Source organism: Pelodiscus sinensis, chromosome 27 (genome assembly GCF_052426305.1).
Source record: "Pelodiscus sinensis isolate ZL-2025 chromosome 27, ASM5242630v1, whole genome shotgun sequence".
Taxonomy (NCBI): Eukaryota; Metazoa; Chordata; order Testudines; family Trionychidae; genus Pelodiscus; species Pelodiscus sinensis.
Window position 1 is genome coordinate 1,484,584 of NC_143078.1, and position 22,764 is coordinate 1,507,347.

Below are 22,764 nucleotides of genomic sequence, written 5' to 3' on the forward strand. Positions count from 1 at the left end.
GAGACCTGGGTTGCACGGCTGATTTCTATAACAACTCGAGTGAAGGGCAGATGGGCGCGGCTTGGCTCGTCTGCTAACAGCGTCTGAGTGATTTATTTTTAACAGGCAGTTCAGGGATGAATTAAGCTTGTGGAAGTTGTTGGCGTTGGCTAGATCCAGGTGTAAACAGGCACCATAAACTCCCACCGCTTTAAAACCAGCCAGGGAACTCCTTCCTGCCGCCACGCTTCAGACTCGGCCAGCACTGCACAGGGTTCCTTGTTCCCCTGGCCCAGAGAGGCCTCTTTCTTCTCATGCCCTTGACAGAAGCAGCCAAGAGTCAGGCGTGAGGGCAGAAGACGAAGAGCCGTGCACCGCCCGGCACGCGGGCCCAGCCCAGACCTCCCCGAACGCCACAGAGGCTTCCAGGGACTGCGGGGTGTGGGACCGGCGGCGAGCGGTGCCGTTGGTTCCTGTGGCCTTTGATGGCGTTGCCACAGGCGTGTTACTTCCACCTGCCCTTGGCCTCCGGGGGGCGCCGAGGGGGCAGCCAGCCGTGGTGCCTTGATTCAGGCTCCATTGCCCTGGCCGTGCCTGCCGGCTGTGGTGCCCAGACACAGGTCTCGTCTGCTCCCGGTGCCAGGGCCTCTCGGGCAGCTGGCACCCGGCTGCTTTCCGGCCCCAGTGCAGCACCAGAGCCCAGTGCCTGGGGTTTTGGCACGTGCCTCGGCGCTGCCGGAAGGGGGCCCGGGATGAGCCCATAGGCCCACGCTCATTCACCGCCTGCTCGGTGCTCTCGCTCCAGGGCGCGGGCAGGCTGGCCTGGAAAGAGCGCACAGCGATCGGCGGTGGCATAAATAGCACCCGAGCTGGGGCTCTCGGCAGGGTCCGGATCGGCCCCAGCAGCTCCCCTTGGCTCTTCATTCTGTGCCTCATTCTGCCTGCAGTCACCCACCCCAGGGCCGTCTCTGAGGGGCGCGGTGCCTGGGGCAACTCCCCCCCCAGGCCCGGGGCAGCTCCCGCATTGCAGGCCCTGCCCTGCCTCGGCTCCACCCCTTCCCCCAAACCCTGTCCCTGCTCCGCCCCTCGCCCAACGCCCCTCCCCCAAGCAATGTGGGCCAGAGGATAAGTGGGGGGCAAGCTAGGGGAGGGGCTCCAGGCCCCAGGTAATCCCCCGGGCCGTCCTGGGCCCCATAGGTCCATCCGTAGGACGGTTGAGGAGGCTGCTGCGGGGCCTCTGGCTGGGATGGCTCTGCCCACTGCTCCCCTGTTTCGTGTTACACCCTCCATCCCGAGCCCTGTATCTGCCCTCCCTCCTCCAAGGGCCTCTCTGCCATCTTCTTGCCATTGCCCGGCCCTCTGCCTCCCTGCCCGGGGGCGGCCAGGTCCCATTGCTCTCTTGGGCTGTCCTGTCTCTTGGCTCCATTGAGCCGGGCCGAGCTGCCCCGTGCCAGCCCCTTGGGCGGAGCAGAGCCCGGGCGTGCCTGGGGCAGGTCTGCTGCGTGGCCGGGCAGGGAGCAGCGCAGTGCGGGGATGGTACCAAGGTGCCCAAGGAGTCTGGCTAGTCCCACCTTGCAGCAGCTGGTGTGAACGTCCAGCCGATGCGTCTGGGACAGTCCTCCGTGGAGTGCGGAGCTGGGCCGGGTTTGTGCTGTTCCCGGGGAGCGGTGGAGCCCGGTGAACCCTGCATGCTGCTTTGGCCACCAGGTTCATGCGAGCGTGGGGCGGGACCGTGCGAGCTGCATTGTCTGCGTGCCGGCCATGGCCCACATGCTGCACGGACGCAGGAGAGCGGGGCAGCGCTGCGACTCGCAGCTCGGACGCTTCGCCCGGCCCACTTTCACCTGTGGGGCTGAGCTGGGGCCCTTTCGCTCTGATGGTAACGAAGCCAAGCGGCTCCGCGAGGCAGGGCGACAAACCTACTGCTGCCTGCTCAGCCCAGCTCCCAGACCTGTTCTCTGCAGCTCTGTGCCCAGGCTTAGCGCAGCTCCCAGCGGCCGGTGCAGGCGCCGGGGCGGGGCGGGCAGCTCTCTTGGACTACGCCCCAGTGCTGGGATCCAGGCTGGGGGGGCTCTTCCTGCAATGTCATCTCCAGACTGTCCATTAACATGCTGCGGAAGGGAATGTAAAATAATCGGGCCTGCCCTGATCTGAGCCCCGTGGCTCACATCAAACCCCACGGCATGTGCATGCTCCTTTATTTCATTCCATGATTCCTCCACCTTTGCCAGGAGCCCTCTTGCTGCTCCGCGGGAGGGCTTTAGAAGCGGAGACCTGCGGCGCACCAGGGCAAGTGCCGGCGAGCGAGCCGTCTCAGCTTTCCCGCTGGCTGGCCTGTTTTACGCCAGAGCCAGCTGTAAAGCCCTGTTCCATTGCCCTGTGGCGCTGCGTTCTCCAGGGCACAGCTGGCGAGAAGCTGCACTGGGATGGGACAGAACCTGCCTGACTCAGAGTCCTGGCAGGGGGGTTAATAGCCCAGGCCAGAGCTGGTGTTTGCAGTGCAAGGCACGTCCTGCCCAGCAGCAGAACGGTGCGTCTCCAGGGTGAGGCGGCCTGCTAGGGACCCAACCCCAACATCTGGCTGTGCCAATGAGCCAGCTCAAACCGTTGTTCTGAGCCAGGGACAGGCGATCAGCCCTGCCTGGGAGCTCAGCAGCCCCACTGAAGCTGGGTGTGTCCCGCCCTCGGCAGGGGGCCGGTGAGTGTTCACCATCACTTGCACAAGCGCAGGGGCCCGTGTAGAGCCCAGCTGGGACCATCGCTTTGTTTTCTCTTACAGCTTTCTCACAAGGTGTCTTCTCTTCTCTTCTCTTCTCCCTCCCTGCCCCTCCTGCTCCCTGTGTCACCGTCACCCTCCTGCCCTTAGAGCTCTCCATCAGCCTCCTTGCGGTGATAGTTATTGTGTGTGGCCTCGCCTTGGTGGCAGTTTTTCTCTTTCTCTTTTGGAAGCTGTGCTGGGTGCCCTGGAGGAACAAGGCCGTTTCTTCTAGCGTCTCCCAGAGCCAGGTGGCCTGCAATCAGGAGAGCATGGCCGACAAGCTGAAGGACACAGGCACACTTGGCTTCCTGGAAGCCGCCGTAAAGATCAGCCACACCTCGCCAGATATCCCGGCCGAGGTCCAGCTGTCCATGAAAGACCACATCATGCGGCATGCCCGGCTCCAGCGGCAAACAACAGAGCCCACCTCCTCCACCAGGTGAGTCCGCGCCGTGCTCCGTCCGGTCAGCGCTGCGTGCCTGGCCGAAATGGGGGCTTCACTCCCATTCGGAGCAGGCGGCGCCTGCTTGGGGCTGCGGCCAGACCGGGGGCCCACACCTGGGGACCACTGGCACTTCATGCAAGAGGTGTCGTTCAGGCCTGGCTAGAGCCTCCCTAGCCTGAGCCTGCCAGAAAGGCCAGTTCTGCCCCCCACATAGGAGAGGGGCACGGCTCCCCGGGGGCTGGAGGGGGAGCTGCGTTGGTGATGGCCAGAGGGGAGACGCCGTTTGCCCGCCCTAGGCAGGACGCAGATGGCAGCTGCTGGGGGCAGTTTGGGCTCCGAGGGAGACAGAGCGGGGACGTTGCTGAGCCTGGGCTGGAATGGACCTGGCTGGTATGGAGGCACCGCCCGTCCCGTGCGGGAGTGTTGGCCGAAGAGTTGCTTGGCATGGCTGCTGCTCCCAACACGCCTGGCCCTGGCCCACAGAGCCCAGGACACCCACATCTAAAGGGGAACGAAGAGTCATCTTGCGACGCCTGCAATTACACCAGGCATTGCCACGGGATTGCACTGCTTGTCAGGCAGCTCTGTCGCCCACACACAGCATACACACTGTGCACACACATCAACCCCTCTCTTTGCACACACACGCACACACTGCACATGCACGGACCCCCTTCTCTGCACACACGCACACTGCACACACACGCAGAACCCCCTCTCTTTGCGCACACGCATACTGCACACGCACACAGAACCCCCTCTGTGCGTGCACACACACTGCGTACATGCACGGAACCCCCTCTGCGCACGAACACACACACTGTGCACGCACATAAACCCCCTCTCTTTGCACATGTACACACACACTGTGCACGCGCACAGAACCCCCTCTGTGCGTGCACACACACTGCGTACACGCACGGAACCCCCTCTGCACACGAACACACACACTGTGCACGCACATAAACCCCCTCTCTTTGCACATGTACACACACACTGTGCACGCGCACAGAACCCCCTCTGCGCACACACACTCTTTGTGCAAACGCACGGAACCCCCTCTGTGCTCACACACACTGCGCACACACACAGAACTCTGCGCACACACTCACACTGCGCACACTCTCAGAACTCCCTCTGCGCACACACTCACACTGCGCACACACACAGAACCCCCTCTGTGCACACACCCACACACGCCTGCTTCTCCGGCACTTCCTGCAGAAGGGAGGGTAAAAGCTCGGGCTGTGTATGGGGACAGCCTGTCTGGGCCTCCTCCCCTGATGCCGCCCTGCCAGCTTTTCAGTCGCCTGCATCATGAGATTCATCCCCATGATGTAACAGAGCAAAAAAAATGAATGGGGCGCAGGGTCTGGCCATGGGGAAGGGCAGGCGGGGTGCAGGGTCTCCTCAGCCAGGGCTCTGCCCTGGACACATGTAACATACTGTTGGTACCTTGCTGGTTGCTATGCTGGGGCTGTGGGGGACCCCCACTGGCTGCTGTCTGTAGCACGGCCCAGCAGGACAGGGGATGAGTCACTAGGCAAGGGTCTCTCAACCTGTCCAACCAGCTACCCCCCAGGGAGAGAAACAAAGGAAGGAGGGGAGGGGAGGCCAGCCCCTGGCTGGGGGGGCAGGGCTGGAAGAGAGTTTTTTAGTTTCTGTCTGGGATCATGGAGGAAGCAGCCTAGGCAACGGGCTGGGATTTAGGGGCCCAGGCTCTCCCATCTCAAGGGGGCTGAGGCCTCCTAGGCCTGCCCTGGAACCAGATTCCATCTGTGCTGGGCTGTATCCTGGAGAAGTAATAAACTCCCTCTGTTCTACTGGCTGGGGGAGTCTGTCCATGCCACTACGGGGGTGCAGGAGGCGGGGAACCCCAATGCGCCACTACAACAAGGGGTGCTTGTTCAAGGCCGGATGGAGGCATGGGCCAGCCGGGCACCTGATGGCAGTGGTAATGGGCGCGCAGTGTCCCTTACAGCTGCCATCAGGAGCCGCACGCCTAGCTCCCGCAGCGCCAGCCTGGCCGCATCCCCGCAGTGCCGGCCAGCAGTGCCCTTCCCCCCACGGCTGCGGGGCCCTGCATGGCCCGGCGCTTACGCCAGCAGCTCTGGCTGGGCCAGGCTGGGCAGCGCATGCGCCGAGCACCCCAGGGGCAGGCCCGTGGCAGTGGCCAGCGTGTGCGCACCCTGGGGGGTGGGCCCGCGCACACACCCGGGGATGGCGCTGCGCGCCTGGGCCCAGGGCGCCAAAAGGGCTTGGGCCGGCCCTGCGCTTGCTCTCGGGACGGACCCTGGACTCAGTGGCAGGCACACTCTGAGAGGCGAGGCGAGGCAGGGTTGTTCCCCTTGCACACCCAGGAAGAGAGTCCAATGGCCCAGCCCACCACCTGCTCTGAGGTCCCCTGGCAGCATGGGACAGGAGGCAGCCCGTCCCCTTCCCTGCCCCTTCCCAGCTCGGCTTGGCCTCGGCTGGGGGGAGCCGGGAAACATCTAACCGCCCTCTCCCCCCGCAGGCACATTTCCTTCAAGAGGCACCTGCCGCGGCAGATGCACGTGTCCAGCATGGACTATGGCCCGGATCTTCCCCCCGAGGCCGAGCAGCCCACCAGCATCGGCAGGATCAAACCCGAGCTCTATAAGCAAAAGTCTGTGGACTCCGAGGACCCCAACAAGGAGGCCGCCAAAACCTGCGGGAAAATCAACTTCTCGCTCAAGTACGACTATGAGAACGAGACGCTGATCGTGCGGATCCTCAAGGCCTTCGACCTGCCGGCCAAGGATTTCTGCGGCAGCTCGGACCCCTACGTCAAGATCTACCTCCTGCCTGACAGGAAGTGCAAGTTCCAGACGCGCGTCCACAGGAAGACCCTGAACCCCACCTTCGACGAGTCCTTCCACTTCCCCGTGCCCTACGAGGAGCTGGGCAGCAGGAAACTGCACCTGAGCGTCTTCGACTTCGACAGGTTCTCCAGGCACGACATGATCGGGGAGGTGATCCTGGAGAACCTGTTCGAGGCCTCGGACATCTCCCGGGAGACCTCCATCTGGAAGGACATTCAGTACGCCACGAGCGTGAGTACCCGCCGCGGGCGGCCGAGCTCGGTGCCAGGCGCCTCGTGCTGCAGGCCCACATGCGCCCCTGTGCCCTGCTGGCTGTGCCACGCCAGCAAATCCACCTCCAGCAGAGCAGCCAGCGGGGAGGAGGCTGTGACGTGCGCTGAGCTGCGCTGGCGTGCGGCTGGGCCCCTCACTGGGCCCCAGTGTCTCCTGGCAGCGTCACTCCCCGTTCCGGGGGGTGAGGGGCAACAGCTGGGAGGGAGGGGGGCTGAGCAGCGGCCCACCCCCCAGTCACCCCTAGTGCCAGCTGTGGGCAGGCAGCCCGCTGGGGCCACGGCTGGCAAGAGTCTGCAGGCTCCACCGCCGGCTGAAAGGGCTGCTCCATGCCCTGGGGCGACGAAAGGGCGGTGGGTGGGCTCCCTGCAGTGCGGGGGCTGGGCAGGTCGGAGGGGAGCCCCTCGCCGATTCGGCTCTTGCTGTCCCTGCCGGGAGGGGAGGTCAAGGCCAGCCGCTCTGTGGCTTTGCAAGGGGCTGTCGCGGGTCTTGGCCTTAGCTCTGGGGCTGCAGACGAGGGGATTCCAAAGCAAGGCCCTGCCAGCCCTTCCTGGCCAGGAGCCCCTCCCCAGGGCTGGCAGAGCGGGGCGATGCTGCCGTAATTCCCTCAGGGCGCAGCGCTAGCGATTCCGCAGGGGCAGCGGCGGCCACACGCCCGCCCTGCCGGGATCCCTCCTTCATCGCGCCGCCCTGTCCCTGCCAGGGCTGCCCACAGACACCAGGGGCTTGTCGCGGTCCCCTGGAGGGAAGGGGCAGAGCTGCACGTGGCTCTGGAGGGAAGGCTGGCGAGAGCTGCCCGGAGCAGTGAGTCCCCTGCGGGGGTTGAGGCTGGGGGAGGGGAGGCGAGCCGGTTCCGGTTTGACTGGACTCCATCACCCTCGTGCAGCCGGCTCTGGTCCCAGAAGGGAACCCAACACGCTGGCAGCCGAGACTCGTCCGGCGTGTGGCTGTGGGCCTGACGCGCCCCCTGCAGGGCATGGACTTCCACACTGCCCTGGGCGGGGGGCTGCAGCTCAGAGACTCACCCGAGGTCACACACGGAGTCAGTGGCAGAGCAGGGACTTGCCTGCAGATCTCCAGGCCCTGCGCTAGTGCCCCCGTGACCCATCCTCATGCTCTGGCTGCCTCCGGGGACCCAGACAGCCCATGCATTGAGCTGTTTGCAGCTGGGACGCTCCCTCGGCAGGCCCTTCAGGAGCCTCTTGGATTTCACTGTGGCCTGAGTCAGAGAAAGCCAGGCCCTGGGGCTGGGGCCTTCCTGCTCCCCGGCTGTTGAGAGCCTGGAAGGGGGCCACAGGCAGGCAAGCCGGTCCCTGCGGGGTTGTGGGATGGGGCGGAAGAACCCATCGGGGGGTGCGGGCAGGCGAGCTGGGTGCACACAAGCCCACGTAAACACCCACCCAGTTGGGTTCATCTGCTGTCCTCCGGTGCCCCTCGCAGTGCAGAGCCTCGGCCCCCTTAGCGCTGCTCCAGTCACTCGGCGGCGCACAAGTTTGTGCGCTTGGTGACTCTGGCTTCTGCCTCTTCAGTTTTGCACGGATTCTGTGGTGCTTCCCCACCCCCACCTGCAGTCTAAGCCTGCTCCTCGGCTATCCGGCGGGACTGGAGCAGAGGCTGAAGACATAAGCCTTCTGCTGCTCTAATGATGCTACCCTTGACATTCCTCCTAGGGAGCAGCTCCCTGCCTTGGACCCTGAAGGCGGCCTTGCACTCCCGTCACTGCTGTGAATTGCATTTCCTGCCGTGAGAACAGGGTTCTGTTTCTCTGTGGCCATGGCTGGGGCGCTCTGGCTAGTCTTTACTGACCACAGAGCAGAGCTGATTGGCTCGTTTCTTAGCCAGCGTCCTGCCTCTACTCCCTGCAGGCTGGGCTAGCTGGCTCGAGTCTGGGGATTTCATTGCCAATGGCTTTGAAAGGCTCTTCCTCGAGAAATGTTCCTTATGAGAAAGAGTTTGAACAAAACCACTGAAACAGGGAGTTGAGAAAGGCGAGGTGCTTGGTGCACGGGGCTGCATGGGAAGGAAGTCTGGTGTCTTTCACGAGAATCACGCCCAGGGCTCTTCATACTCACTTTCCTGCTTGCGACCCTGTTGCCTTGGCCCTAGCTCAGACCCCGTCATGTCTCTGAATCGCCACGCTGGTTACTGCCGTGGCGCGCTGCAGGTCCTGGAGAGCCGTAGCGATTGCCGAAACGCACGGCTTGCATTGCTACTTTGCTGAGTCGGCCCATGGCCAGGAGGAGCCGTAACCCGCTAACAAAGCACCAGGCCTCAGGCGGCAGTGGCCCCGGGATGTTAGCGTGTGGCCTCCCTGAAGTTCGGAGCCCCCGGCACCGAGTGAAGGGAAAGTCTCTTGGCTGCGGTACTGGGCAGAGGGGCAGGCAGACACCCTCAGCGCTGCCCAGACTGCCCCGCGTTGCCCCCCCTGCCCCGGAGCTAAGGAGTGAGGGAGGAAACCTTATTGCGTAAGCCGCTCAGTAGCCCACCCGGAGCCCAGGGTCAGGGCGGGAGATTGCTGGGCCCCAGGTACAGGGTAGCAAGTGCAGCCTCAGAGGTGGGAATTGAAACCCAGGTTCACTTCACTGCCACAGGAGGTGTTGGGTACCAAAGAATCCCACAGCCCCACTGGGCTTCCGCCACAGAAACCTTCCCTTTTCATTGAACCGGGGAAGGTTTTCCACACATGGAAGCCAACCCCAGGTGCTCCCCCTCCCAGTCACTCGGCCCTGCGGCCTCACGCTCGCGTGGACTCCAGGAGCACTGGCACTTCAACTGGATGCTGGCGAGGGCTGCCCCGGGGAGGGCGTGGGACCCAGCCCTGACCCTGCTTTTGAGGGATTGCCATGTTGGATGTCTCTAGGGGAGCCTGGCCTGCATGCTGGATGTAACAGATACACAGCAGGGCCCTTCCTTCTCCTCGCTCTGGACCTGTGCCTCCCCTCAAACCCACGGGCAGGAATCTGCTGTACACTTCACCGCTGAGCAACTGCCCAAAACGTTCGCCTCAACCCCACCCGACTTGAATACGTCATGGCAGAGTCTCGCTGTGTGGGGGATCAAAAAGCTCCGCCTCGGAGATTTGCCGTTGTGATGAAGTGCCCTCGAGAGCGGGCGTGGAACCACCCCGTTTCTCCTCGCCTGGCTCAGAGAGAAGAAGGAATGTGATTATCAGCTGGAGCGCGGCGTGCGCTCGGGAACATTACAGGGGAGGCCGATTCCCAAGAACTAATGACTAATCCGGCCGTAACCGATGATTAGCGTCGCTAATGGAGTTAAGAGCCGAGCCATTACGCTGCAGAGGGAGAGAGAAAAGCTGCTCACAGGACAGGCTAAGCCTTCACTGAATGCAGATGCTATCGCACTGGGTAACTGGAGCATTTCTGTCAGTCTCCAAACACTTAGGCAACATGGTTATTCGGATTCTCTCTCAGAGCCCAGCAACTTTGCTCAGAAGCAGCTATTATTTTCAAGCTATCTGCCTGCCTCATCTTACTGTCTGGGAGTAGTTGGACTTCAGTCAAGATCTGGAAGCCACAGAGGTTCTAAAAGCTACACATGATATGCTAAGAATCACAGCAAGGTTTTAATAAGGCCCCTTGTTAATGATCTGGGAGGCTAGAAATCCAAGGCCTTGTCTGCAGGTGCTAACGAGAGAGCAATCTCATTGAGTCCAGAACTGAGTTTACACCACTCTCGCTGCTCAGTGTTGACAATGCGACTGGGACTAGGCTGGTTTTGTCATGCCATTAAACTAAGCTGTGTTTGGCATTTTGAAGGGAATGGTCTTTAGGAGAGTTGATATGTTAAGGCGAGAGGGAGGTCTGAATGGATCTGTATATCAAACTCCCTTACAATCAACGTGCCGCTTCTGTGACAACATTCCTTCAGACCCTTACAGATCTCTCCTCTGTCCGGAAAGCATTTAGCTGTCACTGCTTCTTTCAGACTCTCAGTGCTGGAAAAGATTTGGGATTGATTTGCTAGTCAAGAGAAGTCTAGTGTCAAGAACCAAGACTTTAGTACATCGCTCATTAGTATTCTGCACATCTAAGTGGAATAAATATCTAATCTTTTGCCAGAGAAAGAGTGGGAAATCATCTGGCATAAATCACATGCTTCAGCAAGGCCTAGTCCTCTAACACATGGGCATTTTCTCTTTCCCCAGTGCATATACTTCTCTAGCTAGCTCTGTCACTTGGATACTAATAGCTGCAATTTCCAGAGCTGATTCTATCACAGTGGAAGGACCCGAAGACCCTTCCGCAGTGATACACGGATTGTGTGCCCGACACATGAAATAAGAGATCTGCAAGCTGTGCTCTGACGTTTGGGGGTTTTCCGGCTTCGCTCAGACTGTCTTGTTCTCCAGTGTGAGCAACGCCAGATTTTGTAGTAGCTGGTGTAGCCTGAATGTACAACCAACGTATCATATTCCTAATGGTCTTCATTGGGCTTTTCACGTCATTTCACATCAGTACGTGCAGCAGCGCAGGAAAGGACGCGTGCACGGGTTGTAACCGTGGGAAGTGAGTGTCGCACTGGGAAGGGACTCGCACGTTCCTTGAAGGGGTTCACCGGAGCTGTGGCTCGGAGCTACAGGACTGGAGTCAGGCTACTTTTTAATCTGTTCCAAATATTCTGCTTTTGAAGAGGAAGGAAAAATACATATCTGGAGCGCAGTGATGCACATTCCAGGATGCCAGGCATAATAATATGGTGCCATTCATTTCAAAATTACAGAGGAAAAAAGAATAATAGGCTAGCTTAATAGTGAGACTCCTGGGTGTATCAGTTCTATAATGCCAGAGGGATAGCCCGAATTCTGTCAGGTTAATGATCCATTAATGTCTCATCCAACGTTAGCTTTTCTTCCTGAGCAAAACCCATTTAACGTGCACCAATTGGAGCTGTGTCACTCACTTCAGACCGTGTTCCTGGAACAGAAACACTCGAGTGTAGGAATTAGCTTTGGTACAAAGTAGGCAGGTATGTTTGTTTGTCCCAGGAACACAGCTGGCTGCCTGAGGGCTGTCAGGGGGCAGGGCTTGCCTGGCACCTGCCTGTACTGCAGTCAGACTCTTGAATACTTTCTAAACCAAGGCAACTTGTTTGCTTACAGTTCTGCTGCCTCCATCACCACCCCAAAGCCAAACTGTTGGGAAAGGGATTTCCGGGGCATCATCCATTCTGAATTCAACTCTTCGCCCTGTTAACCAGCTAATTCACATTCCGCAGCAAGCAGCTTCTGAGCACTCTGGGCCCTTGGCACGTTTCCCCCACGCTGCCGCCGGCTTGCACTGGAGTGACTCCTGCCCACCCACTGCTGGGGGGCCGTGTGCTTTTGCTCCATTCGACTGGATTCTTCTCACCGGCTGTTCTGAGCCCTCACTCCAAGGGCCAATGTGGGACCAGCAGAGGTGTCGGGACATGGGGGTGCCGTGGCAAAAGCCTGTAGGGAGCTGTTCAAAGAACCGGCCGGGCCCTGGGTTGCAGGGTAAGGAATTTCGAGGTACTTTCATCCCTGGATACCAGTGTGACCTCCTGCCTACCATGAGCCGGAGGACTTCCCTGAGGGAAGCAAATCACGTAGAAAGCCACCCATCTTGTGTAAAGATTTCCAGTGATGATGAATCCACCACAACCCTTGGTAAGCTGTTCCAATGGCTAATTACCCTCAGTGGTAAATACTTGCACCGTATTTCCAGTCTGAATTTGTGTAGCTTCAGCCTCCATCCGCCGGGTCTTGTGATACCTTCGATGCCGCATTGAAGAGACCTCTCTTCGCAAATGTCCGGGTCCACGGAGATGCTTGTAGACAGTGATCCGGTCACCCTTGACCTGGCAAGCTCCTTTCTCTATGAGGCCTGCTTTCCACCCCTACTCCATCCTGGCAGACTCTCCCGTACTCTGCTGGTTTTCAACATCTGTCTTGAACTGTAGCTCTCCCAGCTGAACACAGCATTCCAGTAGTGACTGCCAAGCATAGGTCCCTGTTAGCACGTTCAAGGATCGCCGTAGACCTTTTGGCCACAGAACTGTTCTGGAAGGCCAGGTTCAGCTGGTTATGCACGGTGAGCCCAAGTCTCATTCAGAATCCCAGCTTCCAGAGACAGGAATCCGTCCAGCCGGGATGATCTGAGCTCTGTGTTCCGAGAGGGACTCCACTAGACCACACCCCTGGGATAACGGTTCCCCATATTCAAATATCTTTTGAGACCTGTCTGTCCAGTTTTCAGTCCATGTCATGGGTGCCACGTTGATTACGTATTGTTCTGCTTTCTTACTCAAAAGGTCCCCTCGCACCAGTGCACGTCCAGGTTCTCTCACTTGCAATGGCGTCGGAGCCCGCGTCCTCTCTTCCGGGAGACTGACTCAAGCCCCATTCCGGTAGCTGGCTCGGCCTGCCGGGAAAGTCTCGGGCAGCATGATATGAGGTTGGTTCCTAGCGATGAGTCTATCGTGTGATGCAACATAAAGGCGAGGAACCTGCAGCCTACACGAGGCAAACTAAAACGCCAGTGTCATGGGTCTGGTACGGCCTTGGAATCCATCCCGAGGAGAGCGACGTGTTTCACTCTCTCGTGCCAGGTTCCCCCGGTCTCTTCGGATTCCCTCCCAGGTATGGGGGAGAGAGAGGGCTCAGCGCGCCCTGCCCCTGGGAGTTAGCATTTGTTTTTAACGGAAACCGGAGTCCCGCCCAGAGCAGCCACTGCTCTAAGGCAGCTCCAGCTGGGCCTGCTCCGCCTTCTTCCGGGGCAACCACCCACTGCAAGCTTGAGGGTCCATTGTGATTATAGGGGCATAGTTAAAATGACTATGGACAAAAATGGGCCAAAGGACGGTGACTCGGGGGCAGCCGGAGTTCTGTCCATGTCTGGTAACGTCCACGCACGTTCTCAGCCCCACAGAACTAACACAGATTGGCCCCCTGCGTCAGCACTGAGCCTCCCGCTGCTCTCCACGTCTCTTTCTCTGGCCTGCCATGGTGGCAGTTTTCACGCCACTAGGAGAATCTGCTTTGGGCTCTTTTCTCTCAGCCAGCCAGGGCTGCTGGGGAGACTTCAGATGTCACCTGGCTTCCCCGTTTGCAAGGCCTGGTCTGGAGACTTGTACCCTGGCTGCTGGATTTGGGTAGATGCTTGTGTGGCCTTTCTGAGACGAGACGTGCAGACTGCCTCCAGGCACAATGGGCCAGGGCCTTGGCTGACCGTCACAAGCGAGGAGCTAACATTGTGGAGAAGGGGGACCTCAGACACATTGGAACAGATTTGGTCAAACTTTTTAGATCTCTTTCATTTCATTCTTAGTTGATGGAAACTAAGGCTATGTCTACACTGCCAGGTTTTCGAAATAACAACTCCCAAAAGAACTATTTCGAAATACAGGCAGTCCCCGGGTTACGTACAAGATAGGGACTGTAGGTTTGTTCTTAAGTTGAATCTGTATGTAAGTCGGAACTGGCGTCCAGATTCAGCCGCTGCTGAAACTGACCGCCAGTTCTGACTTACATACAGATTCAGCTTAAGAACCCCAGGCGTCCCCAAGTCAGCTGCTGCTGAAACTGATCAGCGGCTGATTCCAGGAAGCCCGGGGCAGAGCAATTCTGCCTCGGGCTTCCTGTAGTCAGCGCTGGTCAGTTTCAGCAGCGGCTGACTTGGGGATGCCTGGGGCAGAGCAGCTGGGGTGCTGCCGGGTTGGTCCAGTAGTGCCCAGAGCGGTGCTGCGGGACCAACCGGCAGCGCCCCAGCTGCTCTGCCCCAGGGTCCACAACAAAAGCCTGGTCTGCTGGGGGGGGGCACACTAGCTGTGCCCTCCCCCCCCAGCAGACCAGGGACACGGGGAGCAAAGCCGCAGCGGCAGCGGCAGCGGCTTTGCTCCCAGTGCCCCTGGTCTGCTGGAGACGGTCCCCAGCAGACCAGGGGCACCGGGAGCAGCTTTTCTCGCCCCAGAAGTCGAGGTGGCGGGACCGCTGCCTGCGAGCTCCGGGGCGAGAAAGCCCCGTTCGTAAGCGCGGATCCGACATAAGTCGGATCCGCGTAAGTTGGGGACTGCCTGTAAGCTTATTCCTCTTCACAAGCAAGAGTTGTTATTTTGAAATAACAAACCCGTGTTTCGAAATAACAGCCTTCGTGGTGTGGACGCTCGCCATGTTGTTTCAAAATAAGGGGAGTTATTTAGAAAAAACTCCCCAGTGTAAAAATGTCCTAAAATATCCCCCTCCTTTCCCCTCTTGGCCTACCACCTGCTATCCTTTCTTTCCTCTCCCTCCCTGTCCCTTCCTTTACTTTTTTTGTTCTTTTTTGTGGGAAAGGATAGGAGGGGAAATATCACCCAGAGAAGATGTTTGGGCTTTCTTGAAAAGTGAGATGCAGGGATGGGACTGTCTACAACACGGGAGACAATTTTCAGCATCCCTAAGGAGAGTGTATGTGTGGCAGGGAGACAGAAATAATTCCACTTTGCTTTTGTTTTGCCTCTTCAGAAATAAGATAATTAGAACCGACAATTCTTTGCAAGCCCCACGCCCCCAGGTTGTCTGGTCTCATTGAGCGGGTATTGATGATTGATGTGATGATGCTATGAATGTTTTTCTGGGGCAGTGACACATGGAGGCCAGAATCCCAGCACAGAACTCAGTGTGAACAGGAAACTGATGCTTTTGCAATTTGCAATTCAGTCTGGCTCATTTTGACTCTTACCAGAAACAGTGCCACTTTCTCCAGTGACACAAAATGTCTTAAGGTGAAAACACACACACACACACAGCGTCTCTCTGGTTTTATCTGAAAAAGCCTAGTATTAGGTGGACTTCAATTGCAACTTGCTATTAGCACAAGTTGCTCTGGTTGAGGCGAGCTGTCAAAGTGAGCCTGTGCAAATGCTCTCATCCCCAACAGCTCATTCTACATGATGGAGAAAGAGACTGCAGGCTGCCTTCTAGCCAGAACAGCACCTCTCTTCCTGGTGAAGATGCAAATCAGAGCCTGGAGAAAGATGGGCTCAGCGATGTCCAGGAAGAAGAGAAGCTGATTGTGCAGGGCAGCTTTCTCCATGTGTGCGGCGCTGAGGGGCAGCTGAAGGCGGACTGAGCACATAAGAAGTGGTGCAGAAGCCTGGTGCTGGGCTGCTGGCCCTTGGCACTGGGGCAATTTTGCCTTCAGTGAGGCTCCTGGGTTCGGTGCAATCTCTAATGCAAGATCTAAGTGTCTTTTCCAAGGAAGGCTCCAGGCATTCCCAAAAGCCTCCTCTCATGCTCCTCGGGGCCCACAGCTGCCCCACTGGAAGGAAGACGCAATGGACTGTGTTTTGGGGGGAGCTGATGAGCAGCCATGTCTCGAACAGTTTGTGTTCTCTGAAGTAAACCAGGAATTCACGTGTCAGCAAATGCCAGGAGGAAAGAGCCTCCCATCCTCAGGTCTCTGCCAGGAGATACCCGGCCTTGCGGCAGGCCTTTCTAGGGGTGCTGAAAAGGAACCAGGTAGTGGAGGTGGTAGCTTCACATCCCGGCAGAGGCACTCCCCCAGACGTTCAGATGGAGCCGGGAAACCATGCTGCTTGCAGAACGCAGTCTGAGCCGGGCAGCGCACGGTGCTGCTCTGAGCTGTGTGGCTGACAAGGGAAATGTGCAGTAATTTGGAGTGTTTGCAATCCAAGCATGGAACAGCCGACGCCCCTGGGCTTTCGATCATCTGTAATAAGCCCAACAAGTGCACTCCTCCGAACTGCTCAGCTGAGAGGCACCAGCTTGGGCAAATACTGTCACAAATAAAGTCACATGTTTTCCTGAGCGGCCTGAAAGCCATTTGCCTGCATCCTCTGCGCCCTTCGCAGCCAGGGGCTGCCCATGGCATCCCGGTGTGAAGGTAGATCCTCCTCCTGAATCAGCATCTTGTGGAGCTGGGGCTTCGCAGTGGGAGTAGAGGTGCAGACTCTAGCCCTGCCCATGCTCAGGAGGACAGGACAGCTGTGCGGAGTCTCAGAAATCTGTGTCTGTCCCAAGTCCGGCGAACCGCTGAGCTGAGCGTGTCACGTAGGCTGGGCTGGTTACTCCCTTGGTGTGGGCAGGAGCCACGCCCTGCCTTTGGCACCAGAGTGTCCCACAAGACCCAGGCTTGTTCTTTCCTCACACTGCTGCTCGCGAGAGCGAACAGCCTCCTCCTCTCTCAACCCCCGAAGAGAACCACTGCTTTTGGAAACCCAATGGTGTTGGTGCCTCGGCCCCTCCACAGGGAGACGCCCACCAAAAGGGATCACTGCATCTCGGAACAAAGCCCAGCACTGCATGGGCATGGCTGGAGCTGGCATTCCCGTCTCAAGCTCTTTGGTGTAGCCAGGGTTGTTTCTGCAGCAGCGTCAGGCGAGGGTCGGGCAGTAAATTTTCAAAGCACTGGCATTCGGTCTTTTTCCCGCTGCCTGCAGTCCCAGGGAAAGCTCAGGGAGTGGCTTTCCCTGGTCTGTGATCTGTAGGGACAAGAGAGGGTCCGGTTAGTGAAGTCTTAGCTTGCAGCCATCCAGAGGAAGAGGCACAGACATAGGTTCTGAAAGCCGAGCTTCAGAGTTTGGAATAGCCAGTACTTGGAGACTGTTCTCGGTGTGCGCTGGGGATCTGTCAGCTACTCTGGGCCAGGTTTTATTAGAGTTATACCCACTGTGTGATAGATACTTCCCAAGCATTCCCCAACAGGGTCCCTGCTTCAAGGCGCTCATAGTCTAACGGGGTCAGTCTGAAGAAAAGCTTCACAGACTCAGTGGCTTCTATCACGTCCCTTCTCAATCTTCTCTTTTCCAGACTAAACAAACCCAGTTCTTTCAGTCTCCCTTCACAGCTCATGTTCTCTAATCGTTCTTGTGGCTCTTCTCTGGGCCCTCTCCAATTTCTCCAGATCTTTCTTGAAATGTGGTGCCCAGAACTGGACACAATACTCCAGCTGAGGCCTAACCAGCGCAGAGCAGAGCGGAAGAATGACTTCTCGTGTCTTGCTCACAACACACCTGTTAATGCATCCCAGAATCATGTTTGCTTTCTTTGCAACAGCATCACACTGCTGACTCACGTTTAGCTTGTGGTCCACTATAAGCCCTAGATCCCTTTCTGCTGTACTCCTTCCTAGACAGTCGCTTCCCATTCTGTATGTGTGAAACTGATTGTTCCTTCCTAAGTGGAGCACTTGGCTTTTGTCCTTAGTAAACTTCATCCTGTTTATTTATTTACTCTCTAAGAAAGCTTATCCAACCAATTATGAACCCACCATATAGTAGCCCCATCAATGTTGTATTTCCCTAGTTTATTGATAAGAAGGTCATGTGAGACTGTATCAAATGCCTTACTAAAGTCTAGGTACATCACGTCTGCCGTTTCCCCATTATCCACAAGTCTTGTTATCCTATCAAAGAAAGCTATCAGATTGGTTTGACGTGATTTGTTTTTTACAAATCCACACTGACTATTACTTATCACTTTATCATCACTTTATTATCATCCAGATATTTGCATATGGATTCCTTAATTATTTGCTTCATTACCTTTCCCAGTACAGCTCCCTGAGATTGCTAAAGTCCGCCTTCTTGAAATCCATTGTCTTTATTTTGCTGTTCTCCCTTCTACCATTCCTAAGAATCATGAACTCTACAATTTCACGATCACTTTCATTCAAGCTGCCTTCATTGTCACATTCTCAACCAGTTCCTCCCTATTTGTTAAAATCAAATCTAGCACAGTCCCTCCTGCAGTAAGTATTTCTCCACCTTCTGAAATAAAAATCCCTGTCTCCAATGCATTCCAAGAACTCGTTGGATAATTTGTGCCATGCTGTGTTATTTATTTGGGTAGCTGAAGTCCCCTGTCACCACCAAGTCTTGTGCTCTGGATGATTTTGTTAGTTGATTAAAAAAAATCTTCATCCACCTCTTCTGCTTGGCTAGAGGTTGTAGTAAACCCCCTACCATGACATCACTCTTGTTTTTTTACCCCTGGTAACCTAGCCCAGAGACTCTCAACACATCTGTCTCCTACGTCCATCTCCACCTCAGTCCAAGTGTATCAGCCGATGTTAAGGAGTATATTCTCTCCTTGTAACACCCTGTAGGTGTTAGGAAGCAGAAACCCTCACTGTCTCAGAATTACATCTAGGAACTACTGATCCATGAGGTGGCTGTTGTGTCCACACCCGGTTTAAGCTTGTCTCTTCAGATTTGGTGATTTCCTGATAGTATTGTTTTATGGTTCAGGTACAAAGCTGCATCCTCTGCCCTGTCGGTATGCCAGATGACAAGTCTTGGGGACACCGGTCTCACAGGAGGCGATGGCTCTGGGACATGCTCTTTTGCCTTGCATAGCTCTGCTAGCTCAAGGCTGTTCTTGAAAGAAGCATCATTTGGGTGCCATTACAAATGAGTATGAGCATTTGGCAAACACATCCCAGTAGCTCTGTTTGTAGCCAGCTTCCCTGGAGCTTAGCTTGGTACATAGGGACAAGCAGCCTATCAACAAACCCAGCAATGCTCAGGAGAGAATGTGTATTTTTGGCAGAGCAAGCTGGGCTGGAAGGAACAACATTCGGAGTTCTGCACCAGCTCCCTGGCTCTCTTAATTTGCAACACATCTCCTCAGACTGCACCAGACGTCTTCCTGCTTCAGTGAGAAACACAGCTTCACTCAGAGTCCAAGGCCAGCAGGGAGCATTGACCATTTGTCCCAAGAGCAGAGGTCTCAGAAAGCACCCGCTCTGGATTTTAAAACCGCCTGTAATGGAGACTCCACTGTGACCCTCGGTGCGTGGTTCCAAGGGGTGATGTAAGAGCCATGTGCCGTGTGTCCAGCCTGGAGCTGTCTGCGGGATTAAAGATCCCCTCATTAAATACTTGTTTCCCAGGTAGATAGGTGGAGGCTGTACTCAAGGCAGCCCTCAACCTCCGCTTTGCTAAGCTACCTCGGTGGAGCTCCTGGAATCTAAGCCAGTCTGGCATGTGTCAGTGGCTGCCTACTAGTGGCCCATCCCTCAGAAGCAATTCTGCCAACACTAGCCTGCTGCTCCCAAGACAACGGAGCTCTTCTCCACCCTCCCGGCAAGCCATTGCTGCTCCTGAGAGGAGCCAAGACCGCCAGCTTCCTTCTGCCGCTGTCCTGCGCCAGCTCCCCCCGTCATCCGCACAAAGGCGCAAGGGCCTTGGAAAAGCTAGTTACGAGCTGGAAGTTGCAGACACACAGCTGCTCAGATACTGAATCACGCGCGCGAGGCTGTGGATCAAGTGTGTGCTCCTCTTTATTACCCACACACGGGCATGTCCCCCAAAGCTCTTTCAGAAACAGCCGTGCTCTCTGGAGTTGCCAGTCACGCTCCGGTCACATGCAGCCTCGAGCTGGGATGCAAGGGAGGTGGAGGTGCATTGTGCCCTTTCACAGACGAGCACACTGACGGGGGGGCGGATCAGGGAGCAGGCTGGCAAATGTACCACCTGGCATTTGCACCACAGACAGTGAGGTTGGAAGGCAAAGGCAGCGTGGAGGAGAGCTACAGACTCTGAGACAAGGGCCTGTCAGGCTCTTCCCCCCTCTTTATATTGCCCCCTGTTCCTTGTATTTCCTGAGAAACGTCATTTCTCTTGTCCACACTGCGGTGAGCAGCGGGCGCTGGGCGCTGCACAGGTGAGGGCAGCACCAGCAGCCAGCAGATCTGTTCGCGCTGAGTTTCATGAGCACCCAGCTAGCAAGATGTGGGTGCCTCTGGCGTTGAACTGAGGGAAGGAGCAGAGTCCGGTAAATGAAACTGATTGAATTCTGATTGTCCCCTTGGCAGCCCTTCCCAGCAGCCCCTTAGGAGCACTGCCTGCGAAGGGCTCGGCTTTCCACTGCCAGCCATTAATAATGCAGCACGATGGCAAGAGTTGATTAGAGTGAACTATTCTGGTGGGAATTGGGCTCCACTGCAGAAGCCCAGTGTATGAGGCAGACTGTACTCGTGTGCTCATTCAGATCAAGCCCAAGCAAAGTGCAGCACTGCGCTGGGCAGCGGACGGCGCGGTGCTGGGCGCGGCGGAGGGGGGTTGCACCGTGGGAACTCTCACCCCCCCGCTCCAGGGGCAGTTCCAGTGACTCCGGGAGGAACAGTCTCCCAGCTCATAGCAAGTTTGCACATGAGGTCCCGAGGAAATTCTCCAAGTGATACAGCACTAGGGCAGGGTGATACCCCGGCCAGTGAAACCAAACCAGGAAGGCTTCAGAGAGGGAGCCGTGGGAGTCTGTTTCAGCAAAAACAGCAAGGAGTCTGGTGGCACTGTCAAGATGAACAGTTTTATTAGGGCAGAAGCTTCTGTGCACTGCAGCTCACTTCGTCAGGTGCATGCAGTGACAGGAAAAGGAACCGGTAATGGGGTGGGGAGAGGGGAGTGTTACCTCAGAGCGAATTCCATCAGGGTGGATGGGGATAAGAAACAAAAGACAGCTACACCAGACTAACACGGCTGTATCTCTATCACTATGGGGATAAGAGGGGGAGAACTCCTAACCTGGAAAAGTACTTACCGGAATGAGCAAGCCGTTCCCAGTCCCTAGTCAGCCCCATTCCCACGGTCTGTAATTTGCATATGAATTCCAGCTCAGAGACAATGTGGTTTAGAAGGGATTTTTGCTTGAGAGTGGCAACTTTAAAGTCTGTAATTGTGTGTCCAGCTGGGCAGGAAAATGAAAATCACCTTGTGTCACATCCAGAAGGTGCGGGGATTGTGTGGCTTGTGGTTTGGATGATTAGTGCTTTCCAGGCTGTCTGCAATGCAGCTCCCCCTCAGCTAATGAGACTGACAAATCCGGCCCAGCATACACTGTCTCCTCAAGGGTCACTCTCATGGAGACAGGCATCTCCCGTCTGTGTGGTCAGGGCATGGGATGAAGTATCAGGAGCTCTGAGTTCTATTTGCAGCTCTGCTACTGAGCTGCTAGGTGACCTTGGGCAAATCACTTCCCCTTCCTTGGCCTCAGTTTTCCCTCCCATCCCGTGTCTGTCTTGTGCTCTGTGGGGAAAGCGCCATCTCTGACGAGATGTACGGGCCATGTGCAGCACAATGAGGCCCTGATCTTGGAGGCATATACGGTGAGTACTGATAGGGTCTGAGGCTGCAGCCTGGGGTCACAGGCAGCACCTGCGCTCAGTTAGGGTGCAGTGTGTTAGCCAGCTAAAGCTGTGCTTGGCGTGGGCTGAGATTTTTAGTGGCTATATAAGGGCCGCCCCTGGCTGTTGGGCACTCAGTGCTGGGATCAGAGTGGCAGCAGCTGTTTAAAATGGGATTTCTGAGCCTCTGACTTAGATACAATCCAATTTGCAAGGATTCATGGAGAACAGTGACGGCTGAGCTGAGAGTGTTACCTCTGCACCCCCCCCCCCCCCCCCCCCAGCTGTGGGAGTCCAGAGATTCCTGCCTCATTACACGCCATTAATGATTTAATGAGGCGGCAGGGCAGATGTGAGGCTGTGTCTGACAAAAGGGAGAGGTTCCGTCGCCACCTAGAGGAAGTTGTTCAAATGGCTGTGGGAAAGCAACATCTGGGCAGGTATTTACTCCAGTAAGAGGAGCGGGCTCACTGTTGAGACTAAAAAACCAGTGGAAGGGTCTGAGCAGCGTGTGTGTGTGTTGGCGGGGCGGAGGGGACCCTTTTGTAGCCAGCAGTAAAACAGAACAAAGGAGGGAAGTAGGCTGAGCTGAGGAAGAGCCTTTGTCCAGGGCTCAGCGTAACGCCCCAAGTCTCTGCCCGCTACCCAACAAGGCCCGTCTGTCGAAACACTGATGTTCACCCACAGGGCGTCTGTCTTGTCCATCACCCCGGGGGGCAGAGAAACGGGGCGCGGGGCAGGTGTTTGAGCGGGAAGCTGACTGGTTTTCACAAGACCTCTGGACTGACCAGGGACTATGTGCGGAATTCGGGTTTGGAAGCCATGCCAGCTCCCCCCAGCGCGCAAGCCAGGCGCACAGGGGCCTTTCGGTGGGAGCCATGCGCAGCGCTAGCATTTAGACTGCATCCCCCGCGTGCTTCGGGTGCGTGAGCGAGAAGTGAAGCAGTTCTGCAGTCAGAGGAAAAGGGGGTAAGAGCGGCAGCGCAGGGCCTTGGCTGGCTCTTACTCACCTCTAACGCTCTGTCTCCTCTTTTGTTAAAGGAAAGCGTGGACCTGGGGGAGATCATGTTTTCCCTTTGCTATTTGCCAACTGCAGGTCGCCTCACCTTAACCGTCATTAAATGCAGGAATCTTAAAGCGATGGACATTACTGGCTACTCAGGTACGTGGGGGTTTGCTCCGGGCGTGCCTGTGCCCGGAGGCTGGGCGAGTTGGTGTTGGTGCTGAGGTGTCCTGACAAGGGGGGTGCACACAGAGGTGTGGGGCTGCACTCACAAAGCTTTATAATAGAACTAATCTGGGAAGCTCGACCCTACTCAGAGCCACATTCCACGCCCCCAGGAGTGTGGGGAGGCATGCACGGGT

At 56.9% G+C, this 22,764-nt stretch overlaps 1 protein-coding gene across 4 annotated transcripts in view; it reads left to right on the forward strand.

The window, feature by feature from the left end:
- SYT6 (synaptotagmin 6) overlaps positions 1-22,764 on the forward strand; it is a 107,356-nt gene that overhangs the window by 73,133 nt on the left and 11,459 nt on the right. For 2 of the 4 annotated variants that reach the window (XM_075910402.2, XM_089773720.1), the window contains exons 5-7: positions 2,846-3,176; positions 5,698-6,256; positions 22,441-22,561. In XM_075910402.2, the coding sequence (XP_075766517.2) occupies positions 2,846-3,176; positions 5,698-6,256; positions 22,441-22,561 (1,011 nt within the window). The remainder of the gene's footprint in view (positions 1-2,845; positions 3,177-5,697; positions 6,257-22,440; positions 22,562-22,764) is intronic. The other 2 variants (XM_089773721.1, XM_089773722.1) reach the window with 1 other exon arrangement.